Raw genomic sequence first — 25,548 nt, forward strand, 5'->3', positions numbered from 1 at the left:
AAACACTGAAGATAGTAAGTAAGTAATTCAAAGGATGAATGGTCCAAGCATTATACAAAAAATTTGGGATTTTGACCGAAGTTAATTAAGTGCTGTGGGCAAACTATACTGTGTGGTAATCTACCGCACTAAGTTATTAAATATAAATTATAAAGTCTTAAAGAGCCCCTGCCCTATTGTACTCAATTAATTTAGCAGGAATTGCTGGTGATATCCTAGGCTTGGGTACTTCATAGTTTATTGATCAGAAATATACATACTTTATTAGAACCCTATCGGAAGTCGCTTACATGATGAGTATTACAAATTTTGGTTAAGTGGCAATGAAGTAAAGTGAAATGTTTTAAAAAAGGTGTATTAAAGGAAGGGGCTGAACGTAAATCCTTCATTTAGGCCTATTGGTGCTTTACTGTTAAGCCAGTAGAACCATTCAGCTTCCCGTTGTAACACTTTTTTATCAATAACTCCTATTCTTGTAGTGGATTTTATATGATCTACGGCTGTAAATTTCATGATTCCACAGTCACCATTGTGATGTCCATTGACATGGCAACCAATGTATTTCTTTTGTTACGCACATCTCCTACATGTTCCATAATTCGTCTCCTAAATTCTCTCTTCGTTTTACCTACATTCCTCTTACCACATGTACATTCCATGACGTATATTACACCTGTAGTCTTGCAATTTATGAAATGTTTAATGGTATATTCGTTCATGTCTAATCGACCGAGGAATGTATTTCGCTTAGCTACAAACGGGCAGGCCACACAGACCCCGCACCTGTAGCACCCCTTGGTATTGTGTGAGAGCCAGGTCATTTTAGTCCGATTCTTGTAGTGACTCTGTATTAGTCTGTCATGTAGATTCTACATGCCTGCGCCAGTTAGTAAGTCGGCGAAGTCCCAAAATTATGTCAGACAGGTGGATTTTCGCTAAAATTAGTCACTTTGCCCTTTAGTGAATTTCCCCCAAGTCAATGCTATACATGTGCAACAGTCACTACTTTATATATTTATAGGAAAGCTGTTGTTAGGTTTGTGTGGAAACCAAAATATGGGTTCAAATAATTTGTGTAATATGTTTTCTTTCTTGCCCCCCCCCCCCCCCCTGGAAAATGTTCTGCTTAAACCCATGGACAGATCTTTGTTGTGGAAATGTTAAGAATGTAATTTCCTGTTGACTGATAATCTCACATACAGTATAAACAAATGGGGGAATGTTATATGTCTATCTGTAATAAGAAGCGGCGCACTTCTGGGCTTTTTCCACAGATGGCTTGACTCCAGATCGTAAGTAAAATCAATGTACTTTATTTAAACATACGATTAATTATAAACAGCGTCTGAGGTCTGACGCGTTTCGTGTTTGCACAGGTCTCTGAGGAAGTGTGCAAAAACGAAACGCATCAGACCTTAGACACTGTTTATAATTAATCGTATGTTTAAATAAAGTACATTGATTTTACTTATGGTCTGGAATCGAGCGATCAGTGGCAAAAGCCCAGGAGTGCGCTCCTTCTTATTACAGATTGGCTGGCAACATTCCCCCTAGTGATGGACTCGGGGCAGCGGCACCCAGGTCACAATGGGAACGGGGTAAGAGTTACAGTGTTCCTGATCTTTTGGAAGCGTGATTGATGTTCTGTGCGGGGAGTTAGGGGTGATATTACCAACTCTCTTCTTTAAGCGTCTGGTTCAGGGCGTCTGCACCCGGACCATTAGATTTTAATGGTGACCGGTGCACAGACTCTAATCAGAACTAAACGTTGATTGATTTAAAAAAAAAACATTACCTTTAAAATTGATTTACTAAAGTAAAGGAATAGTGCTGGATATTTTGTCTCCGTAATTTCGGAAATATATATGGATAATGTAATATGTATAGTCAGCACAAAAAGGCCTTTGCGAATATTAGCGACCAAGAATGTCATTGTTTTCCTCCTTTTTTGACTGATTTCAAACCTCAACTACTGACTCAAAAAAAAAAGTTTGCAACAAAACTTTTTGCAGACAGGCGTAGTATATGTAATAAGATTTCCCAAGCATTTTGTGCACCAAAATATTTAATTAGACTCCAGAGCAGGTGTTAACGTTAACCTTAACACTAAGGGGCCGATTCACTAACTTCGAGTGAAGGATTCGAAGGTAAAAAACGTTGAATTTCGAAGGTTTTTTTGGGCTACTTCGACCATCGAATGGGCTACTTCGACCTTCGACTACGACTTCGAATCGAAGGATTAGAAGTAAAAATCGTTCGACTATTCGACCATACGATAGTCGAAGCACTGTCTCTTTAAAAAAACTTCGACCCCCTAGTTCGCCATCTAAAAGCTACCAAAGTCAATGTTAGCTTATGGGGAAGGTCCCCATAGGCTTGGCTAACTTTTTTTGATCGAAGGATATTCCTTCGATCGTTGGATTTAAATCCTTCGAATCGTTCGATTCAAAGGATTTAATCGTTCGATCGAAGGAATTATCCTTCGATCGCTCGATCGAACTATCGAAGCTCGATCGAACTATTCGAAGTCGAAGGATTTTAATTCCTAGTCGAATATCGAGGGTTAATTAACCCTCGATATTCGACCCTTAGTGAATCGGCCCCTAACCATTTGCATGATATTACATTCGGAAAAACAAGATTTTAAACATCACTTGCAATTTTAATTACATTCCCCCAAAGTGTTTTATCAAGTGCTGAGTATTATAATCTTCAGTCACCAACTGCAGTCTCCAAGAGCAGTTTGTTTACAGTCCCCCCACATGGCAAAATTTGCACACTTAAAATAATTACTTTACTGACTAAAATTCTTACACTATAAGGACACTTAAACTCTTCCTCCACAAGATATTTGAGAGTACATACTGTCCTTAAAATTACTGCTTGAATAATGTATAAAAATATTTATTTGAATGTGTGCCGAAAGCCTTTCCAAAATAATTATAATTATATTGTTTGAATTTAATTTCTTTGTTTGTGCATGATTCATAGTGAATATCTTTGGGCAACTAATGACCTTTTCCCTAAGTACACATAACAAGAATATATATATAATGGTAATGTCTATAGTAATCATTTTGGTAAGGCAACTAAAATGAAGCACATAATTCTCTGTATTCATTTCCTTCTGATGGTTGTAGGCTTAGGCCAGGCCCAAGGTAAGGAGATGCCTATTAATTATTTTACTTCTTGTATTTATAACATGTTTGGTTTTGACCTTTGGTATTTTGGAAGAAACACCTGTGACATGCTGTATTTGTATAAAATATAATGCTTAGTGGGTTGAAGGAAAATGACAGATATTATTGCTTGGTGTTTCATAATCACTAACATTTTTCTTAGCAGAGCTCTGCAATTCTGCACAGATTTACTAAACTGATACTTTACTAAAAGTATCAGTTTAGTAAACTGATCCTGGAAGAGTAATTTACGAAGTTCAGAAAACGGGTGCAAATTGCCATTTTGTTCAGTTTGTGCTGCACTGCCTTGTGAATTCGCACCTGCCAAATAAATTCATCCAACACTAATCATCAGCAATGACTTGTGCTGAGTGTGTTGGGCAGCCATAGGCTCACTAGGTTTCACTATGGCAATAAGCAAATGGACTATAACCAGTCCTTCAATTAATATTATAAAACATAGGAATATATATTTATTTTATAAAACAGCTATTTTAGAGGGGGTTACTTTTGTCCATTCTTTAAAAGGGACACTAAACCCTGCTGCACTGCACTGCTCAACCTCACTGTATTCAGTCTCAGGTTTTACTCTACTACAAATCCCAGAATAATGTAACATACTATCATGGTTGAGGCATGCTGGGAGTTGTAGCCCTAAATATATTTTTAGCCTTAAATCAAAACTGCACGTTAATGTTTTTCTAGCTATCAACAGCCTGTGGCTGCATTCAAATACACAAAAATCCTGCAGTGAATCCAAGCATATGTGTGTAAATATGCCCTTGTGTTTTTTAAAAGTTCCTTCAATTGGAGTTCTAGTCACATAATTTTTTTCAAGCTTTAGTTCCCCATGAAATCTGAAAACACATGAAATCTAAGGTTGGATTAAAGAATTATGGACATTTCATGGCTCATTTATCAAGTCTCCTTTTAGTGGTTTTAGAGTTGTTTAAAACTACAATTAAATTTGAGCGTAATATGTTTTATAGCTCAAAATACATACGCAAAGACCATTGCAAACATTAGTGACCAAGATTGTCATTGTTTGCAAGGAATTTTACATTTTTATAAAATTTTGGATCACAAAGTGTTTTTGAGACAAAATATTATACGAAATTCCAGAACATTTGCCAAAACGCCATTTTAAAACCATGTGATTTAAATTACATTCACCCTAATTTCTATAAAATCACAAATACCATGTAGATCATTAAAAGATCTGAATATAAAAAGCACAAACAACAAAAAAATTCCACTGGACGATGCAAATAAAAATATGAAAACTTGAAACCATTAAATTGTTTCGAGTTTTTGGGCAATTACTGGCAAAATAAATCCAAAAACCTCTAAAAGTCTGTATTGATTAAAAATGGTCCAATAGGATAAGCAAAGTTCACAAAGACTTCTATAGGACATTGACAGCACATGGTGAAGTTTTGTGGTTTTTACAAATACATCTTATATTTTGTGCAAAAAATTTAATTCAGGAAAAGAAAACTGATATAAGTAAATGTGCCCTGTAGTGTACAAGCTTACTACATTTTCTTAAATATAAATGTGACATAAAATGACAGTTTTCTGTGTTATTTAAAATATTTTATTTAATTTTTTTGTTTTAATAAAAAAAAAAGACTGTTCGGTTGCTCCAGATATGAGAGTGAACTGTGGGTATCCAACTGTTACCGAGGCTGACTGTAGAGCAATAGGATGCTGCTTTGATTCCAGTATCCTTAACACTAAATGGTGCTTCTATAATGCAACAGCAGGTATTTGCCTTTAATTATGTATTACATTTTTAGATTGTTTATTACGAATAGCGATCATTTCTTTAAAACATGTCAGAAATATGTTTTGCCGAATGTTCCACCAAACACAATAAAAAGGGGGAGACCGTTCAGGAAACAGGAAGAAAAACAGGGTAGATAGGAAGCATAAATAAACAAGGCATTTTTTCTTGGAAATAACAGAATTGTTTAATCAAATGATTATTACTATTGCGAGTGATGAGTTCACTTATCACAATGAGATTCATTGACTTTGTTGCGGGTGCTGTTCATTATGCCAGAAAGTCTCCCTTCCATGAGACAGTGGATGTTAATTGTATTTTGGGAAACAATATTTTGGGGAAATAACATCTGCTGGGTATTTGGAGTTTTAAAAATAAATCAAATATTAGTAAAAAGAGAACAAATGTTAGTATAGTAATAGTATAGTAATATAAACTTTTAGAAATTACCTGGTATCTAACTCTGTATATGGTTTTGTGAATTTCTGCTGCAGGTCCAATCAAGAAACTCGAATGCAGTGGGGATCCTACTAAGAGAATAGACTGCGGATTCCCAAGAATAACAGAGAAACAATGCATTCTAAGAGGATGCTGTTTTGATTCCAGTATTTCCGGTGTTAAATGGTGCTACGCACGTACAGGTACAGTTCATTGTTAGAGGCACATGGTAGAAACAAGTAGGGGCAGATTTATCAAGGGTCGAATTTCGAAGTGATAAATACTTTGAAATTTGACCATTAAATGGTTTCACTTCGACTTCAAATATCGAAGTCAAATTTTATTCACCAAATTTGACCGTTTTGCTGTCAAAATAAAATCGTTCGATCGAACTATGAAATCCTTCAAATCGAACGATTCGAAGGATTTCATCCATCGATCGAACGATTTCTCTTCGACTTGAAAAAACTTAGAAAACTGCTGTAGAAGGTCCCCATAGGCTAACAAAGCACTTCGGCAGGTTTAATTTGGTGAAGTATTAAAGTTGAAGTTTTTTTAAAGAGACAGTACTTTGATTATCGAATGGTCAAACATTCGAATGATTTTACCTCAAATCGAATTCGAAGTCGAAATCGTAGTATCCTATTCGATGGATGAAGTATCCAAAAAATTTATTTTTTTAGTTCGAAAATTCCCTCGAATTCACTTCAACCCTTGAGAAATCTGCCACTATGGGGCAGATTTATCAAAGGTCGAAGTTAATAAAACTTCGAACACTGAATTCAGAAAGACCAACCGAATGGTGGTCGAAGGATTTTGGGGTCGAAGTGGGTTGAATTCGGCCTACTTCGAATCGTACGATTCAAACTAGCGCTACTTCGATCTACTTCGATTCTCCCAAACTCCCCCAATTGCCTCCATACAGGTTCTAGGAGGTCCACCATAGACTAAAACAGCACTTCGGCAGTTGGAGTATTCCCTAGTTGAAGTACCCAAAAATTACTTTTTTACTTCGAAAATTAACTTCGACCTTAAATCTGCCGCTTTTAAGGGTTATTTATGGCTACAATCTCTTTGCAACCTGTTGAGCAAATAATCCCATTAGGCATAATCAAATTCATATCAAGCGGGACATTATACTTCTGGGACATTATACTGTATATGTAATAGAAGTTATATTTTTTCTACTAAGTGACAGTATTATGCATGGGGTTGTCATTATGCCCACAGGACATTGAACCACACTTTACTCAGCTGTCATGTCCCAGAATAATGTAATATATAATTTAGGTCAAGGCATGTTGTTGGTGTCTAGACCATCAACATCAGGTTTGTACTCTTAAAGCAATATTACACAATAAAAATTTCTCCAGCTTTTCCAGCTTTGATCTGTGTAAATCTGGCTCCATGTTCTTTGTTCCTGCAATTGGAGTTGGAAGTTGTAAGTCCAGTTTCCCAGCACTGAACAAGTCTGTCCTTTATCCCCATGTTTTGATGGGGAATATGCCACAATAACCTCTGTATGTAATAAACAGCAAGATGGCTGACATAGTGCTGGTAATCAGATTTCTTATTGGTGAATCTTCTTGTATAAGTAATTTAGTAAAATTCTCATTGTTGATTTGTTTTCCATGTGTATTTTTTGTCAACATCTATGAACAACTAGGAGATGCAGTGGGACAACTTTATGATTGGGTTTACTTTCCCTTTTACTGTACCAAGTGTGAGGACATTATATATTTAGTCCAAGGACTGCCTATGTGCCTTTAAATATATACTGATACCAATAGGAATCAAGCACAAAGCTGGAGTTTTTGTATAATCAATAATATCCCTTTATGTTGATTATGCCATATTACAAGATACATTGAAAGAATATTTATACCAGAATAAAATGCATAAAGAATCTTACATTTTGATGCTAGAAATTTTGCCAGCAGGAGTTAGAAAACTTTTGCCACAATCATGTCTGATTTAAGTCATATGTGTCCTCTATCATAAACTATGAGAATTTTAGAATTCACCAAAGAGCTCTGTGATCATGTAAATCCATAATGATCATCATAATGATGCATGTCAGGTGAATTTATATGTATTGGGACTCTGAGCTGCCTACTGATTTCTTTATAAATTAATATTATATGTTTAACTTTTATTGCTTTCATAAGATTTACTCAAATAACCATATTTTTATATCAATTTATTTTAGTTATAACAACTCCAGGTAAGTATACTGTTTACATTATTTATTTTTACTAATTGCTTTTAATCAGATGAAATGAGACGAGGTTTGAAATACATTTGTTTTAATTATAAGTAAGAATAGAGACAATTCTGTCATCTTTTAGCCCATGTATAATTCATTTTCTCTAAAACTGTACTCAAACCATTCTTCAATTCCACTTCTACAACATAGGGTTATTGTACTATAGGGAACAAGTAAAGGTTATTTCAATGCCTGAACACAAGGTTAACACATTTATAAGTAAATCTTTGTTTGGCTCAACTATTAAGTGGCAAGACTGTATTCATAACAAAATGATTCAGCAGTAGGGATGAGAGAAATAGTCCACTGGGTGAGCATAGACTCTAATGGATAGTAAAAAAATGTTGTGAACAAAAACACTCATTGGGGCAAATTCACTAAAGCGCAAAGGTGCTAATGCTAGCACAAATTCGCCAGCGTGACGTCATTTCGTTACTTCGCCGATTCACTAACGGGTACTGGCGTAAATTTGCTAGCGAAGTGGACCTACTCTAGTGCTACTTCGCACCCTATGGCGAAGGGACGTAACTACGCTAATTCACTAACTTGCGCATTTTACTAAACGTTACCTCTTGCGCCAGACTTTCCTTCACCACCTCAGACCAGACGAAGTGCAATAGTGTAGATAGGACTTGCTTCAAACAAGAGTTGACATTTTTTCTAAGTTCCAAAAAACGCTGACGTCTTTTACTTTTTTAAGGGTTGATAAGCAGAAAAAGATAGCAAATTTTTTTGGGGGTACCCTCCTTCCCCCCAACATTTCCTAACATATGACACCTAAGCTATACAGTGGGCTCATGTGTAGGGCATTATAACAACTCTATTTTATTTTATGAAGGTTTCCCAGGCTTGTGTAACCTTCAATGACTTCAATCCGTTTGCCAATTTTTTATGCCCTATGCACAATGCACAATTGCAATAGTAGGGGGCCGATTCATCAAGCTCGAGTGAAGGATTCGAAGTAAAAAAACTTGAATTTCGAAGTGTTTTTTGGGCTACTTCGACCATCGAATGGGCTACTTCGACCTTCGACTACGACTACGACTTCGAATCGAAGGATTCGAACTAAAAATCGTTCGACTATTCGACCATTCGATAGTCGAAGTACTGCCTCTTTAAAAAAACTTCGACCCCCTAGTTCGGCAGCTAAAAGCTACCGAAGTCAATGTTAGCCTATGGGGAAGGTCCCCATAGGCTTGCCTAAGTTTTTTTGATCGAAGGATATTCCTTCGATCGTTGGATTTAAATCCTTCGAATCGCTCGATTCGAAGGATTTAATCGTTCGATCGAAGGAATAATCCTTCGATCGTTCGATCGTAGCATTTGCGCTAAATCCTTCGACTTCGATATTCGAAGTCGAAGGATTTTAGTTCCTAGTCGAATATCGAGGGTTAATTAACCCTCGATATTCGACCCTTGATGAATCGGCCCCTATGTGTCTCTAGTTAAGATATATGAAGGAAGGACTACCCAGTGCTTTCTGCCACTAGTCATTCATAATTGTACCTATGTCTTCCTCCCGGAAATCTCTTTGGGGAGCAATAGGCAAGTTACCTATTGAGGAAGGAACTACTATTAGGGCTCTCTACTTGGTAGTTTTTCAATAAGAATGGCTAAGAAATCCACACTGGGGTGTACATTAGTGTCAGGAGCATTGTGGCGTTCCTACCTTCCCTGCGATGGTGAATCCAAGATGGCGGCGCCCATGTTAGCCGCATAGGTTCGGGTGCAAGTGCGTTGACTTTGGCGCGAAAACATGTGACGTCGCATTTTGGCGCTAAATTTAAAATAAAAAGACGCCGAAGATGCCGGTTCAATGCCTGAGAATAGCATATTAGCACTATTTATAAAGTGGCAACATATTCTGCAGCTCTGTACAATAAATGGATGGTTTGAGGGAAAACATCCAGCATATTTACAAACACATGCATAATATTCTTTAGTTAAACTCTACTGTAGAAGGGAGTTTATACACTCCTGCTTGCACAATCTGCTAAGACAAGATGCAAATCGTACATTGTTCCATAGCACAGCATAATAATATAAATACTTTTAAAACCTTTGTTGAAAAAATGACAAGATTTTTGCTAACTAAGCAATACTGACCTTGTAAAGGCATGATAATATGAGCAAATGCAATATACATTGGTGATGGCACTTTTTTTAAATGTTTCACAAAGAGCTTGAATTCTATTTAGTAATAAGTGAAACTACTCTACTACTAGACTTTGCAAACTCTGAAATATCAAAATTTTCAAATGCGTTGGAGTCAATGGACATTCTGTTTTTCTTGTGAACAGCAGGACTTAGAATGTGGCTGAAGGGCCTGCCAGTTCAAAGTTTAAGCATTCCCTTTTGAGACTGTTGTTGGTATGAAGGCAGTTGTCTGCAAACAAGCAACAGGACATTTACTCTTACAAGAATCATTGGCAAATGCAAACTGCTCCTCCAGTGCAGTCTACCACATTTACAAAGTTGCACTGTTATACTAGATATAAACAATATAATAAAAATAATAAACTTCATGTTGCAATATGTAAGAATATTATATATCTGCAAGGAGCACAGCTGGAACTAGGATGCTATTCAAAGAAAAAACATGATGCTGCTCCTTCTGCTCCATGCTTCTGCAAAAAGTTTCATTTGTAAAAAAAAAATCTTTGATTAGGCCCCCCCCTAAAGTTGCATATAAAGGTGTAAGAGCATGGGCAAAGTGCCATAAAAAAGGACATGTTTATAAAATGGTTTTCTTCAAAGTAACTATTAAAAAAATATCTCTATTTAATATTTTGACCAATACTTTACCCTTCATTGTAGCACCAGATACAACTACAGGTATGTATGTACCCTCTTGATTTCTGTATTGCCTGGCTGATATTCTAATTCTTTTATGAAGATTAGTGATGGGCGAATTTCTCGCGAAACGGCAAAACATTTGTGAAACTCGAAAATTTACTCCGTTGTCAATTTTGAATATGCCGTTGAATTCAATGGGCATCCGAATACTTTTCACGAGAGGCATTTTGATACGGGATTTTTTCATTTATTCGCCCATTACTAATGGAGATAAATTACAACTTGAGGACTGCAATAATAATGATTTTTTTCGATCAATTCCAAGATTTCACATGGACAAAAAAAATCTTCTTTGCACAGTTACTTTAACTTTAATGCAATTTCTAATGCATTTGGGTTTTTTGATTGCACTGTTTCACTGCAAAGTCTAATGCTATTTTATCACACATGAGCAAAAATAAGAAAAAACATTATATTAATATTTAATTTATTTATTAGAAATGTATTTTATATGTATAATGTTGAAAATAGGTTACATATTTACTTTATGGATAGTATACATCTCCAAATAACAAATATCCCAATATTAATTAACTAGACAGTGGAATGATTATTTTTAATTTAATCAAGCAACAGTGAGGCAGTTCCATATACCATTACATTAAAAGAACATTTTATATTTTATAATACACAGGATTTCCCTTATGCAAACCAAAAAACACATCCATGATAAGGGCACTCCTCATTTGACCTTTTGCCTTGAGCCATCCCACTGAACCCCATTGTTCATATCCTAATGAAACAGGAGACCGAAATGGAGTAAAATGGCCACAGCATTTATTCACACTTTATCAAATTAATAGGACCTTGCCAGTTTATCTCAAGGGAATATTTTAAAGTCAGAATTCCATAAGAGATCACCATTCTTCACTGAACACTTGACTTTCACTTCCATAGTTGCTGTTTGAGATCAGCATTATGTAATTTTATATATCACTGAGTATTAGGCTGTTTTTACCTGCTCAGAAGATAAGGAAGTGAATTGCTCTTTCTCTACCCCAGCCCAGCTTTCTACTGCCTCAACTCATTCCTTCTCACCTACAGTAATCACAGCTACAGTACATCTGATTCTGACAGTCTCTAAACATAAACCAGTATAATCAGGCTACTAGATCCCTTGTCATGTAGCCCCTGTGTTTATATCTCCAGGGCTTTCCTTGATCTTAGCCCAGACCTAGACATTGGTTTGTACTTACAGCATAACTGTAAAAAAATACCACGTATTCACACATAATACCCTAATCCAAAAATAAAATCAAGAGCCTGCTAAAAGTGAATGTTATAGGCTATAACATCAACTAAAAGGCCAGCATCACTGCATAAATACAAGAATGCAGGCATGACCCACATATCCTGTATATAAAACATAAAATGTACAACAAGATAATCAGAACTGATGTCCTCTTGGACATACCAGGAAAAAAACAAACGCTAACAAGTGCCATACACCTTGATTATTGGTTTGTGACAAATTATGTATCACTTGTTTCCAAGCTCAGGGTGTGATAAATCTCACATTCAAATTCGATTTTGTGCTTTTAAATTGAAATTTTTGAATTTGGCCCCCCCCAAAAATTTAAAATTTGAATTTACTACTCACACCTTAGTAAATCTGCCCCTAAATGTTTGTTCTTAAGTGGTTTTGTTTTCATAAGGTCTGTTCCAATTAAAAACAAATCATTGGTATCTATATTTTACTTATAATTTCAGCTTCAACAACTGCAGGTAAGCGGATTACGTATAATTTTCCATTTTGCCAAAGTGATCATTTCGTAGGGCTCATTGCTTTTTGTTGCAGTTTTGAAACCTGGGATCTGAAATATAATACACTTGAAGGCCTTTTAATTTAATGTATGAAATCAGATTTAAGGTAAACACTTATTTTTACTTGGGCATGTTTAGCACTAGGATTTAATAAATTCTAATTTCTCCATACTTTAAAAAGTTTGAAGTGGGCTGAATTCGGCCTACTTCGAAACGTACGATTCAAACTAGCGCTACTTCGATCTACTTCGATTCTCCCAAACTCCCCCAATTGCCTCCGTACAGGTTCTAGGAGGTCCCCCATAGGCTAAAACAGCACTTCGGCAGCTTTTAGGTGGCGAATGGTCGAAGTCAAAGTTTTAAAGAGACAGCACTTAAAAAAATTCTATCTTCGAATTTTGAAGTTTTTTCAAATTTCTAATCGAAGTTGGACTATTCCCTAGTCGGAGTACCCAAAAATGACTTCTAAGTTTTTTACTTCGAAAATTCACTTTGACCTTTGATAAATCTGCCCCTTTTAAGGGTTATTTATGGCTACAATCTCTTTGCAACCTGTTGAGCAAATAATCCCATTAGGCATAATCAAATTCATATCAAGTGGGACATTATACTTCTGGAACATTATACTGTATATGTAATAGAAGTTATATTTGTTCTACTAAGTGCCAGCATTATGCATGGGATTGTCACTGTGCCCACAGGACATTGAACCACACTTTACTCAGTTGTCGCTGGACTATATGTCCCAGAATAATTTAATATATAATTAAGGTCAAGGCATGTTGTTGGTGTCTAGACCATCAACATCAGGTTTGTACTCTTAAAGCAATATTGCACAATAAAAATTTCTCCAGCTTTCCACGGCTGCTTAAAAAATGCAAAAAATCCTCCATTGAGAATCCCAGTTGATCTGTATAAATTTATCTCCATGTTCTTTGTTCCTGCAACTGGAGTTGTAAGTTGTAAGTCCAGTTTCCCAGCACTGAACAAGTCTGCCCTGTATTCACATGTTTGATTCCAGAGTCACCCCCCCCCCTCGGGGGGTCCATGTTGCTAGTGCAGAGAGTGCAAGTGGAGACGAATTTCCTGGTTGGAAAATGCAAATGTGGCTCTTTAAGTTACCAGGAATAGCATTTTTGCCACCCCTGGCAGCCAGGGAGGTGCTGCCACCTGAGGCGAGTTTCTCTACTCTCTTCATTGGCGAAGCGCCCCTGGCATATTTATAAAGTGGCAACATATTCTGCAGCTCTGTACAATAAATGGATGATTTGAGGGAAACCATCCAGCATATTTACAAACACATGCATAATATTCTTTAGTTAAACTCTACTGTAGAAGGGAGTTTATACACTTCTTCTTGCACGATCTGCAAAGACAAGATGCAAATCATACATTGTTCCATAGCACAGCACAATAATATAAATCATTTTTAAACCTCTGTTGAAAAAATGACAAGATTTTTGCTAACTAAGCAATATTGAACTTGTAAAGGCATGATAATATGAGCAAATGCAATATACATTGGTGATGGCACTTTTTTAAACGTTTCAAAAAGAGCTTGAATTCTATTTAGTAATAAGTGAAACTACTCTACTATTAGACTTTGCAAACTCCGAATTATCAATTTTTTCAAATGCGTTGGAGTCAATGGACATTCTTTGTCTGTTTTTCTTGTGAACATCTTTGCCACCTAGGAAAAAGTACATTTTACTACAAATCTGTACAACAGCAGGACTTAGAATGTGGCTGAAGGGCCTGCCAGTTCAAAATTTAAGCATTCCCTTTTGAGACTGTTATTGGTATGAAGGCAGTTGTCTGCAAATAAGCAACAGGACATTTACTCTTACAAGAATCATTGGCAAATGCAAACTGCTCCTCCAGTGCAGTCTACCACATTTACAAAGTTGCACTGTTATACTAGATATCAACAATATAATAAAAATAATAAACTTCATGTTGCAATATGTAAGAATATTATATATCTGCAAGGAGCACAGCTGGAACTAGGATGCTATTCAAAGTAAAAACATGATGCTGCTCCTTCTGCTCCATGCTTCTGCAAAAAGTTTCATTTGTAAAAAAAAATTCTTTGATTAGGCCCCCCCCTAAAGTTGCATATAAAAGTGTAAGAGCATGGGCAAAGTGTCATAAAAAAGGACATGTTTTTAAAATGGTATCTTTCAAAGTAACTATGAAAAATATCTCTATAAAATATTTTGACCAATACTTTACCCTTCATTGTATCACCAGAAACAACTACAGGTATGTATGTACCCTCTTGAATTCTGTATTGTCTGGCTAGTATTCTAATTCTTTTATGAAAATCAGTGATGAGTGAATTTCTTGCGAAACGGCAAAACATTTGTGAAACTCGAAAATTGACTCCGTTGTCAATTTTGAATATGCCGTTAAATTCAGTGGGCATCCGAATACTGTTTACGCGAGGCATTTTGAATTAGGCATTAAGAATTTTAGAATTCAGAGCTCTGTGATCATGTAAATCCATAATGATCATCATAATGATGCATGTCAGGTGAATTTATATGTATTGGGACTCTGAGCTGCCTACTGATTTCTTTATGAATTAATATTATATGTTTAACTTTTATTGTTTTCATAAGATTTGCTCAAATAACCATATTTTTATATCAATTTACTTTAGTTCCAACAACTCCAGGTATACTGTTTACCTTATTTATTTTTACTAATTGCTTTTAATCAGATTAAATGAGACAATGTTTGAAATACATTTGTTTTAATTATAAGTAAGAATAGAGACAATGCTGTCATCTTTTAGCCCATGCATAATTCATTTTCTCTAAAACTGTACTCAAACCATTCTTCAATTCCACTTCTACAAAAAAATGTTGTGAACAAAAATGCTCATTGGGGCAAATTCACTAAAGCTCAAAGGTGCTAATGCTAGCACAAATTTGCCAGCGTGACGTCATTTCGTTACTTCGCCGATTCACTAACAGGTACTGGCGTAAATTCGCTAGCGAAGTGGACCTACTCTAGTTTCACTTTGCACCCTTATGCCAGGCGAAGTTGCGCTATGGCGAAGGGACGTAACTACGCTAATTCACTAACTTGCGCATTTTACTAAACGTTATCTCTTGCGCCAGACTTGCCTTCACCACCTCAGACCAGGCGAAGTGCAATAGTGTAGATAGGGCTTGCTTCAAAAAAAGTTGACATTTTTTCTAAGTTCCAAAAAACGCTGACGTCTTTTACTTTTTTAAGGGTTGATAGGCTGAAAAAGATAGCAAATTGGGGTACCCTCCTTCCCCCCAACATTTCCTAACATATGACACCTAAGCTATACAGTGGGCTCATGTGTAGGGCATTATAACAACTCTATTTTATTTTATGAAGGTTTCCCAGGATTGTGTAGTGTAATGTATTTGCTGCTACATATATGTCCATTGTACTTTAACTTGGCGCCGTATGCAAATTAGGCATCGCTAACGTAACTTCGCTTTGCTTGACGAAGTAACGCTAGCGCAACTTCGCTACCTTTCACCTCCCTGAGCGCAACTTCAGATTTTAGTGAATTAACGGCACCCTGGCGAAACATCGCCTGGCGAAGTGCGACAAAGTGCGGCGAAGCCAACGCTGGTGCAACTTTGAAGGTAAGTAAATTTGCCCCAATGACTTCAATGCGTTTGCAATTTTTTATGCCCTATGCACAATGCACAATTGCGATAGTATGTGTCTCTAGTTAAGATATATGAAGGAAGGACTACCCAGTGCTTTCTGCCACTAGTCATTCATAATTGTACCTATGACTTCCTCCCAGAAATCTCTTTGGGGAGCAATGAGCAAGTTACCTATTGAGGAAGGAACTACTATTAGGGCTCTCTCCTTGGTAGTTTTTCAATAAGAATGGCTAAGACATCCACACTGGGGTGTACAATAGTGTCAGGAGCATTGTGGCGTGCCTACCTTCCCGGCGATGGTGAATCCAAGATGGCAGCGCCCATGTTAACCGCATGGGTTTGAGTGCAAGTGCGTTGACTTTGGTGCGAAAACATGTGACGTCACGTTTTGGCGCTAAATTCAAAATAAAAAGACGCCAAAAATGCCGGTTCAATGCCTGAGAATAGCATATTAGCACTATTTATAAAGTGGCAACATATTCTGCAGCTCTGTACAATAAATGGATGGTTTGAGGGAAACCATCCAGCATATTTACAAACACATGCATAATATTCTTTAGTTAAACTCTACTGTAGAAGGGAGTTTATACACTCCTGCTTGCACAATCTGCTAAGACAAGATGCAAATCATACATTGTTCCATAGCACAGCATAATAATATAAATACTTTTTAAACCTCTGTTGAAAAAATGACAAGATTTTTGCTAACTAAGCAATACTGACCTTGTAAAGGCATGATAATATGAGCAAATGCAAATACATTGGTGATGGCACTTTTTTAAACGTTTCACAAAGAGCTTGAATTCTATTTAGTAATAAGTGAAACTACTCAACTACTAGACTTTGCAAACTCTGAAATATCAAATGTGTTGGAGTCAATGGACATTCTTTGTCTGTTTTTCTTGTGAACAGCAGGACTTAGAATGTGGCTGAAGGGCCTGCCAGTTCAAAGTTTAAGCATTCCCTTTTGAGACTGTTATTGGTATGAAGGCAGTTGTCTGCAAACAAGCAACAGGACATTTACTCTTACAAGAATCATTTGCAAATGCAAACTGCTCCTCCAGTGCAGTCTACCACATTTACAAAGTTGCACTGTTATACTAGATATCAACAATATAATAAAAATAATAAACTTCATGTTGCAATATGTAAGAATATTATATATCTGCAAGGAGCACAGCTGGAACTAGGATGCTATTCAAAGAAAAAACATGATGCTGATCCTTCTGCTCCATGCTTCTGCAAAAAGGTTCTTATTAAAAAAAATTCTTTGATTAGGCCCCCCCTAAAGTTGCATATAAAAGTGTAAGAGCATGGGCAAAGTGCCATAAAAAAGAAATTGTTTTTAAAATGGTCTCCTTCAAAGTAAATATGAAAAATATCTCTATAAAATATTTTGACTAATACTTTACCCTTTATTGTATCACCAGAAACAACTACAGGTATGTATGTACCCTCTTGATTTCTGTATTGCCTGGCTGATATTTTAATTCTTTTATGAAGATTAGTGATGGGCGAATTTCTCGCGAAACGCCAAAACATTTGTGAAACTCAAAAATTGACACTGGTGTCAATTTTGAATATGCCGTTAAATTCAATGGGCATCCGAATACTGTTTACGCAAGGCATTTTGATACAAGCGACCTTTGGGATTTTTTCATTTATTCGCCCATCACTAATGGAGATAAATTACAACTTGAGGACTGCAATAATAATGATGTTTTTCGATCAATTCTAAGGTTTCACATGGACAAAAAAAATCTTCTTTGCACACTTACTTTAACTTTAATGCAATTTCTAATGCATTTGGGTTTTTTGATTGCACTGTTTCACTGCAAATTCTAATGCTATTTTATCACACATGAGCAAAAATAAGAAAAAACATATTAATATTTAATTTATTTTTTAGAAATGTATTTTATATGTATAATGTTGAAAATAGGTTACGTATTTACTTAATGGAAAGTATCCATTTCCAAATAACAATATCACTATATTAATTAACTAGACTAGACTAGTGGAATGATTATTTTTAATTCAATCAAGGAACAGTGAGGCAGCTCCATATACCATTACATTAAAAGAACATTTTATATTTTATAATACACAGGATTTCCCTTATGCAAGCCAAAAAACACATCCATGATAAGGGCACTCCTCATTTGACCTTTCGCCTTGAGCCATCCCACTGAACCCCATTGTTCATATCCTAATGAAACACCAGGGTGCAAATTCACTAAGCCGCGAAGCGCCGAACGCTAGCGTTAATTCGCTAGCGTTTGGCATTTTCGCTACTGCGCAAATTCACTAACGAATGCTGGCGTAGTTTCGCTAGTGTTACTTCGCAACCTTACGCCAGGCGAATTTTCGCTAGCGACGAAACTACGCAAATTCACTAACTTGCGCAGTGTACTGAACGCTACCTTTTACGCTAGACTTCCTTCGCCACCTCAGACCTGGCGAAGCGCAATAGAGTAGATAGGGATTGTTTAAAAAAAAAAGTCAATTTTTTTTCTAAGTCCCAAAAAACGCTGGCGTGTTTTCTACATGATGGGTGATAGGCTGAAAAAGATCGAAAAATTTTTGGGGCTCCCCTTCCTCCCCCCTACATTTCCTGACTCATGGCAACCTACCTAGACAGTGGGCACATGTGTAGGGGAAAATAAAATTTATATTTGCTGATTTGAAGGTTTTCTAGACATTTGTAGTGCAGATACATGTTCCTCCATTGAAATTTGAATTTCGCGCCGTATGCAAATTAGCCTTCGCTAGCGTAACTTCGCTTTATACAGTGAATCAACGCTAGCGCAACATCGCAACCTTACGCTACCCCTGTGCGCAATTTCGGATTTTAGTGAATTTGCGGAGCCCTGGCGAAACTACGCCTGGCGAAGTGCGGCGAAGTGCGGCGAAGTGCGGCGAAGTTGCGCCTGGAAATAGAGTAAAATGGCCACAGCATTTATTCACATTTTATCAAATAAATAGGTCCTTGCCAGTTTATCTCAATGGAATATTTTTAAGTCAGAATTCCATAAGAGATCACCATTCTTCACTGAACACTTGAGTTTCACTTCCATAGTTGCTGTTTGAGATCAGCAGTATGTCATTATATACATCACTGAGTATTAGGCTGTTTTTACCTGCTCAGAAGATAAGGAAGTGAATTGCTCTTTCTCTACCCCAGCCCAGCTTTCTACTGCCTCAACTCATTCCTTCTCACCTAATCACAGCTACAGTACATCTGATTCTGACAGTCTCTAAACAACCAGTGTAATCAGGCTACTAGATCCCTTGTCATGAAGCCCCTGCGCTTATATCTCCAGGGTTTTCCTTGATCTTAGCCCAGACCTAGACATTGGTTTGTACTTACAGCATAACTGTAAAAAAAACAACACGTATTCACACATAATACCAATCCAAAAATAAAATCGAGAGCCTGCTATAAGTGAATGTTATAGGCCATAACGTCAACTAAAAGGCCAGCATCACTGCATAAATACAAGAATGCAGGCATGACCCACATATCCTGTATATAAAACATAAAATGTACAACAAGATAATCAGAACTGATGTCCTCTTGGACATACCAGGAAAAAAACAAACGCTAACAAGTGCCATACACCTTGATTATTGGTTTGTGACAAATTATGTATCACTTGTTTCCAAGCTCAGGGTGTGATAAATCTCACATTCAAATTCGATTTTGTGCTTTTAAATTGAAATTTTTGAATTTGCCCCCCCAAAAAATTTAAAATTTGAATTAACTACTCACACCTTAGTAAATCTGCCCCTAAATGTTTGTTCTTAAGTGGTTTTGTTTTCATAAGGTCTGTTCCAATTAAAAACAAATCATTGGTATCTATATTTTACTTATAATTTCAGCTTCAACAACTGCAGGTAAGCGGATTACGTATAATTTTCCATTTTGCCAAAGTGATCATTTGGTAGGGCTCATTGCTTTCTGTTGCAGTTTTGAAACTTGGCATCTGAAATATAATACACTTGAAGGCCTTTTAATTTAATGTATGAAATCAGATTTAAGGTAAACACTTATTTCTACTTGGGCATGTTTAGCACTAGGATTTAATAAATTCTAATTTCTCCATACTTTAAAAAGTTTGAAGTGGGCTGAATTCGGCCTACTTCGAAACGTACGATTCAAACTAGCGCTACTTCGATCTACTTCGATTCTCCCAAACTCCCCCAATTGCCTCCGTACAGGTTCTAGGAGGTCCCCCATAGGCTAAAACAGCACTTCGGCAGCTTTTAGGTGGCGAATGGTCGAAGTCAAAGTTTTAAAGAGACAGCACTTAAAAAAATTCTATCTTCGAATTTTGAAGTTTTTTCAAATTTCTAATCGAAGTTGGACTATTCCCTAGTCGGGGTACCCAAAAATGACTTCTAAATTTTTTACTTCGAAAATTCACTTTGACCTTTGATAAATCTGCCCCTTTTAAGGGTTATTTATGGCTACAATCTCTTTGCAACCTGTTGAGCAAATAATCCCATTAGGCATAATCAAATTCATATCAAGTGGGACATTATACTTCTGGGACATTATACTGTATATGTAATAGAAGTTATATTTGTTCTACTAAGTGCCAGCATTATGCATGGGATTGTCATTGTGCCCACAGGACATTGAACCACACTTTACTCAGTTGTCGCTGGACTATATGTCCCAGAATAATTTAATATATAATTAAGGTCAAGGCATGTTGTTGGTGTCTAGACCATCAACATCAGGTTTGTACTCTTAAAGCAATATTGCACAATAAAAATTTCTCCAGCTTTCCACGGCTGCTTAAAAAATGCAAAAAATCCTCCATTGAGAATCCCAGTTGATCTGTATAAATTTATCTCCATGTTCTTTGTTCCTGCAACTGGAGTTGTAAGTTGTAAGTCCAGTTTCCCAGCACTGAACAAGTCTGCCCTGTATTCACATGTTTGATTCCAGAGTCACCCCCCCCCTCGGGGGGTCCATGTTGCTAGTGCAGAGAGTGCAAGTGGAGACGAATTTCCTGGTTGGAAAATGGAAATGTGGCTCTTTAAGTTACCAGGAATAGCATTTTTGCCACCCCTGGCAGGCAGGGAGGAGCTGCCACCTGAGGCGAGTTTCTCTACTCTCTTCATTGGCGGAGCGCCCCTAGCATATTTATAAAGTGGCAACATATTCTGCAGCTCTGTACAATAAATGGATGGTTTGAGGGAAACCATCCAGCATATTTACAAACACATGCATAATATTCTTTAGTTAAACTCTACTGTAGAAGGGAGTTTATACACTTCTTCTTGCACGATCTGCAAAGACAAGATGCAAATCATACATTGTTCCATAGCACAGCACATTAATATAAATACTTTTTAAACCTCTGTTGAAAAAATGACAAGATTTTTGCTAACTAAGCAATACTGACCTTGTAAAGGCATGATAATATGAGCAAATGCAATATACATTGGTGATGGCACTTTTTTAAACGTTTCAAAAAGAGCTTGAATTCTATTTAGCAATGAGGGAAACTACTCTACTACTAGACTTTGCAAACTCTGAAATATCAAATTTTTCAAATGCGTTGGAGTCAATGGACATTCTTTGTCTGTTTTTCTTGTGAACATCTTTGCCACCTAGGAAAAAGTACATTTTACTACAAATCTGTACAACAGCAGGACTTAGAATGTGGCTGAAGGGCCTGCCAGTTCAAAGTTTAAGCATTCCCTTTTGAGACTGTTATTGGTATGAAGGCAGTTGTCTGCATACAAGCAACAGGACATTTACTCTTACAAGAATCATTGGCAAATGCAAACTGCTCCTCCAGTGCAGCCTACCACATTTACAAAGTTGCACTGTTATACTAGATATCAACAATATAATAAAAATAATAAACTTCATGTTGCAATATGTAAGAATATTATATATCTGCAAGGAGCACAGCTGGAACTAGGATGCTATGGGCAAAGTGTCATAAAAAAGGACATGTTTTTAAAATGGTTTCTTTCAAAGTAACTATGAAAAATATCTCTATAAAATATTTTGACCAATACTTTACCCTTCATTGTATCACCAGAAACAACTACAGGTATGTATGTACCCTCTTGATTTCTGTATTGTCTGGCTGATATTCTAATTCTTTTATGAAAATCAGTGATGAGTGAATTTCTTGCGAAACGGCAAAACATTTGTGAAACTCGAAAATTGACTCCGTTGTCAATTTTGAATATGCCGTTAAATTCGATGGGCATCCGAATACTGTTTACGCGAGGCATTTTGATACGAGCGACCTTTGGGATTTTTTCATTTATTCGCCCATGAATAATGGAGATAAATTACAACTTGAGGACTGCAATAATAATGATTTTTTCGATCAATTCTAAGGTTTCACATGGACAAAAAAAATCTTCTTTGCACAGTTACTTTAACTTTAATGCAATTTCTAATGCATTTGGGTTTTTTGATTGCACTATTTCACTGAAAATTCTAATGCTATTTTATCACACATGAGCAAAAATAAGAAAAAACATTATATTAATATTTAATTTATTTTTAGAAATGTATTTTATATGTATAATGTTGAAAATAGGTTACATATTTACTTTATGGATAGTATACATCTCCAAATAACAATATCACCATATTAATTAACTAGACTAGACTAGTGGAATGATAATTTTTAATTTAATCAAGCAACAGTGAGGCAGCTCCATATACCATTACATTAAAAGAACATTTTATATTTTATAATACACAGGATTTCCCTTATGTAAAAGAAAAACACATCCATGATAAGGGCACTCCTCATTTGACCTTTTGCCTTGAGCCATCCACTGAACCCCATTGTTCATATCCTAATGAAACACCAGGAGACCAAAATGGAGTAAAATGGCCACAGCATTTATTCACATTTTATCAACTAAATAGTACCTTGCCAGTTTATCTCAAGGGCATATTTTAAAGTCAGAATTCCATAACAGATCACCATTCTTCACTGAACACTTGCGTTTCACTTCCAAAGTTGCTGTTTGAGATCAGCATTATGTCATTATATACATCACTGAGGAGCACAGCTGGAACTAGGATGCTATTCAAAGAAAAAAATGATGCTGCTCCTTCTGCTCCATGCTTCTGCAAAAAGGTTCATTTGTAAAAAAAAAATTCTTTGATTAGGCCCCCCCTAAAGTTGAATATAAATGTGTAAGAGCATGTGCAAAGTGCCATAAAAAAGGACATGTTTTTAAAATGTTTTCCTTCAAAGTAAATGTGAAAAATATCTCTATAAAATATTTTGACCAATACTTAACCCTTCATTACCATCCAGAAATACCTATAGGTATGCATGTACCCTTTTGTTTTCTGTATTTCCTGGCTGATATTCTAATTCTTTTATGAAGATTAGTGATGGGCAAATTTCTCGCGAACGGCGAAACATTTGTGAAACTCAAAAATTGACACCGGTGTCAATTTTGAATATGCCGTTAAATTCAGTGGGCATCCGAATACTGTTTACGCGAGGCATTGTGAATTAGGCATTTTGAATTTTAGAATTCAGAGCTCTGTGATCATGTAAATCCATAATGATCATCATAATGATGCATGTCAGGTGAATTTATATGTATTGGGACTCTGAGCTGCCTACTGATTTCTTTATGAATTAATATTATATGTTTAACTTTTATTGTTTTCATAAGATTTGCTCAAATAACCATATTTTTATATCAATTTACTTTAGTTCCAACAACTCCAGGTATACTGTTTACCTTATTTATTTTTACTAATTGCTTTTAATCAGATTAAATGAGACAATGTTTGAAATACATTTATTTTAATTATAAGTAAGAATAGAGACAATGCTGTCATCTTTTAGCCCATGCATAATTCATTTTCTCTAAAACTGTACTCAAACCATTCTTCAATTCCACTTCTACAAAAAAATGTTGTGAACAAAAATGCTCATTGGGGCAAATTCACTAAAGCTCAAAGGTGCTAATGCTAGCACAAATTTGCCAGCGTGACGTCATTTCGTTACTTCGCCGATTCACTAACAGGTACTGGCGTAAATTCGCTAGCGAAGTGGACCTACTCTAGTTTCACTTTGCACCCTTATGCCAGGCGAAGTTGCGCTATGGCGAAGGGACGTAACTACGCTAATTCACTAACTTGCGCATTTTACTAAACGTTATCTCTTGCACCAGACTTGCCTTCACCACCTCAGACCAGGCGAAGTGCAATAGTGTAGATACGGCTTGCTTCAAAAAAAGTTGACATTTTTTCTAAGTTCCAAAAAACGCTGACGTCTTTTACTTTTTTAAGGGTTGATAGGCTGAAAAAGATAGCAAATTTTTTTGGGGGTACCCTCCTTCCCCCCAACATTTCCTAACATATGACACCTAAGCTATACAGTGGGCTCATGTGTAGGGCATTATAACAACTCTATTTTATTTTATGAAGGTTTCCCAGGATTGTGTAGTGTAATGTATTTGCTGCTACATATATGTCCATTGTACTTTAACTTGGCGCCGTATGCAAATTAGGCATCGCTAACATAACTTCGCTTTGCTTGACGAAGTAACGCTAGTGCAACTTCGCTACCTTTCACCTCCCTGAGCGCAACTTCAGATTTTAGTGAATTAACGGCACCCTGGCGAAACATCGCCTGGCGAAGTGCGACAAAGTGCGGCGAAGCCAACGCTGGTGCAACTTTGAAGGTAAGTAAATTTGCCCCAATGACTTCAATGCGTTTGCAATTTTTTATGCCCTATGCACAATGCACAATTGCGATAGTATGTGTCTCTAGTTAAGATATATGAAGGAAGGACTACCCAGTGCTTTCTGCCACTAGTCATTCATAATTGTACCTATGACTTCCTCCCAGAAATCTCTTTGGGGAGCAATGAGCAAGTTACCTATTGAGGAAGGAACTACTATTAGGGCTCTCTCCTTGGTAGTTTTTCAATAAGAATGGCTAAGAAATCCACACTGGGGTGTACAATAGTGTCAGGAGCATTGTGGCGTGCCTACCTTCCCGGCGATGGTGAATCCAAGATGGCAGCGCCCATGTTAGCCGCATGGGTTTGAGTGCAAGTGCGTTGACTTTGGTGCGAAAACATGTGACGTCACGTTTTGGCGCTAAATTCAAAATAAAAAGACGCCAAAGATGCCGGTTCAATGCCTGAGAATAGCATATTAGCACTATTTATAAAGTGGCAACATATTCTGCAGCTCTGTACAATAAATGGATGGTTTGAGGGAAACCATCCAGCATATTTACAAACACATGCATAATATTCTTTAGTTAAACTCTACTGTAGAAGGGAGTTTATACACTCCTGCTTGCACAATCTGCTAAGACAAGATCCAAATCATACATTGTTCCATAGCACAGCATAATAATATAAATACTTTTTAAACCTCTGTTGAAAAAATGACAAGATTTTGCTAACTAAGCAATACTGACCTTGTAAAGGCATGATAATATGAGCAAATGCAATATACATTGGTGATGGCACTTTTTTAAACGTTTCAAAAAGAGCTTGAATTCTATTTAGCAATGAGGGAAACTACTCTACTACTAGACTTTGCAAACTCTGAAATATCAAATTTTTCAA

General features: G+C 36.5%; 1 protein-coding gene across 1 annotated transcript in view; it reads left to right on the forward strand.

Moving 5' to 3' along the window:
- Positions 1-3,052: 3,052 nt before the first annotated feature.
- The window catches only part of tff3.5.L (trefoil factor 3, gene 5 L homeolog), a 68,212-nt gene continuing 45,716 nt past the window's right edge, over positions 3,053-25,548 (forward strand). The window contains exons 1-12 of the mRNA XM_041581158.1: positions 3,053-3,158; positions 4,811-4,945; positions 5,460-5,606; positions 7,613-7,627; positions 10,487-10,504; positions 12,236-12,250; positions 14,540-14,551; positions 14,952-14,966; positions 17,379-17,390; positions 19,831-19,845; positions 22,014-22,025; positions 23,673-23,722. Of these exons, the coding sequence (XP_041437092.1) occupies positions 3,095-3,158; positions 4,811-4,945; positions 5,460-5,606; positions 7,613-7,627; positions 10,487-10,504; positions 12,236-12,250; positions 14,540-14,551; positions 14,952-14,966; positions 17,379-17,390; positions 19,831-19,845; positions 22,014-22,025; positions 23,673-23,722 (510 nt within the window). The 5' untranslated portion in view covers positions 3,053-3,094. The remainder of the gene's footprint in view (positions 3,159-4,810; positions 4,946-5,459; positions 5,607-7,612; positions 7,628-10,486; positions 10,505-12,235; positions 12,251-14,539; positions 14,552-14,951; positions 14,967-17,378; positions 17,391-19,830; positions 19,846-22,013; positions 22,026-23,672; positions 23,723-25,548) is intronic.

This window comes from Xenopus laevis, chromosome 2L (assembly GCF_017654675.1).
Source record: "Xenopus laevis strain J_2021 chromosome 2L, Xenopus_laevis_v10.1, whole genome shotgun sequence".
NCBI classification, from domain to species: Eukaryota; Metazoa; Chordata; class Amphibia; order Anura; family Pipidae; genus Xenopus; species Xenopus laevis.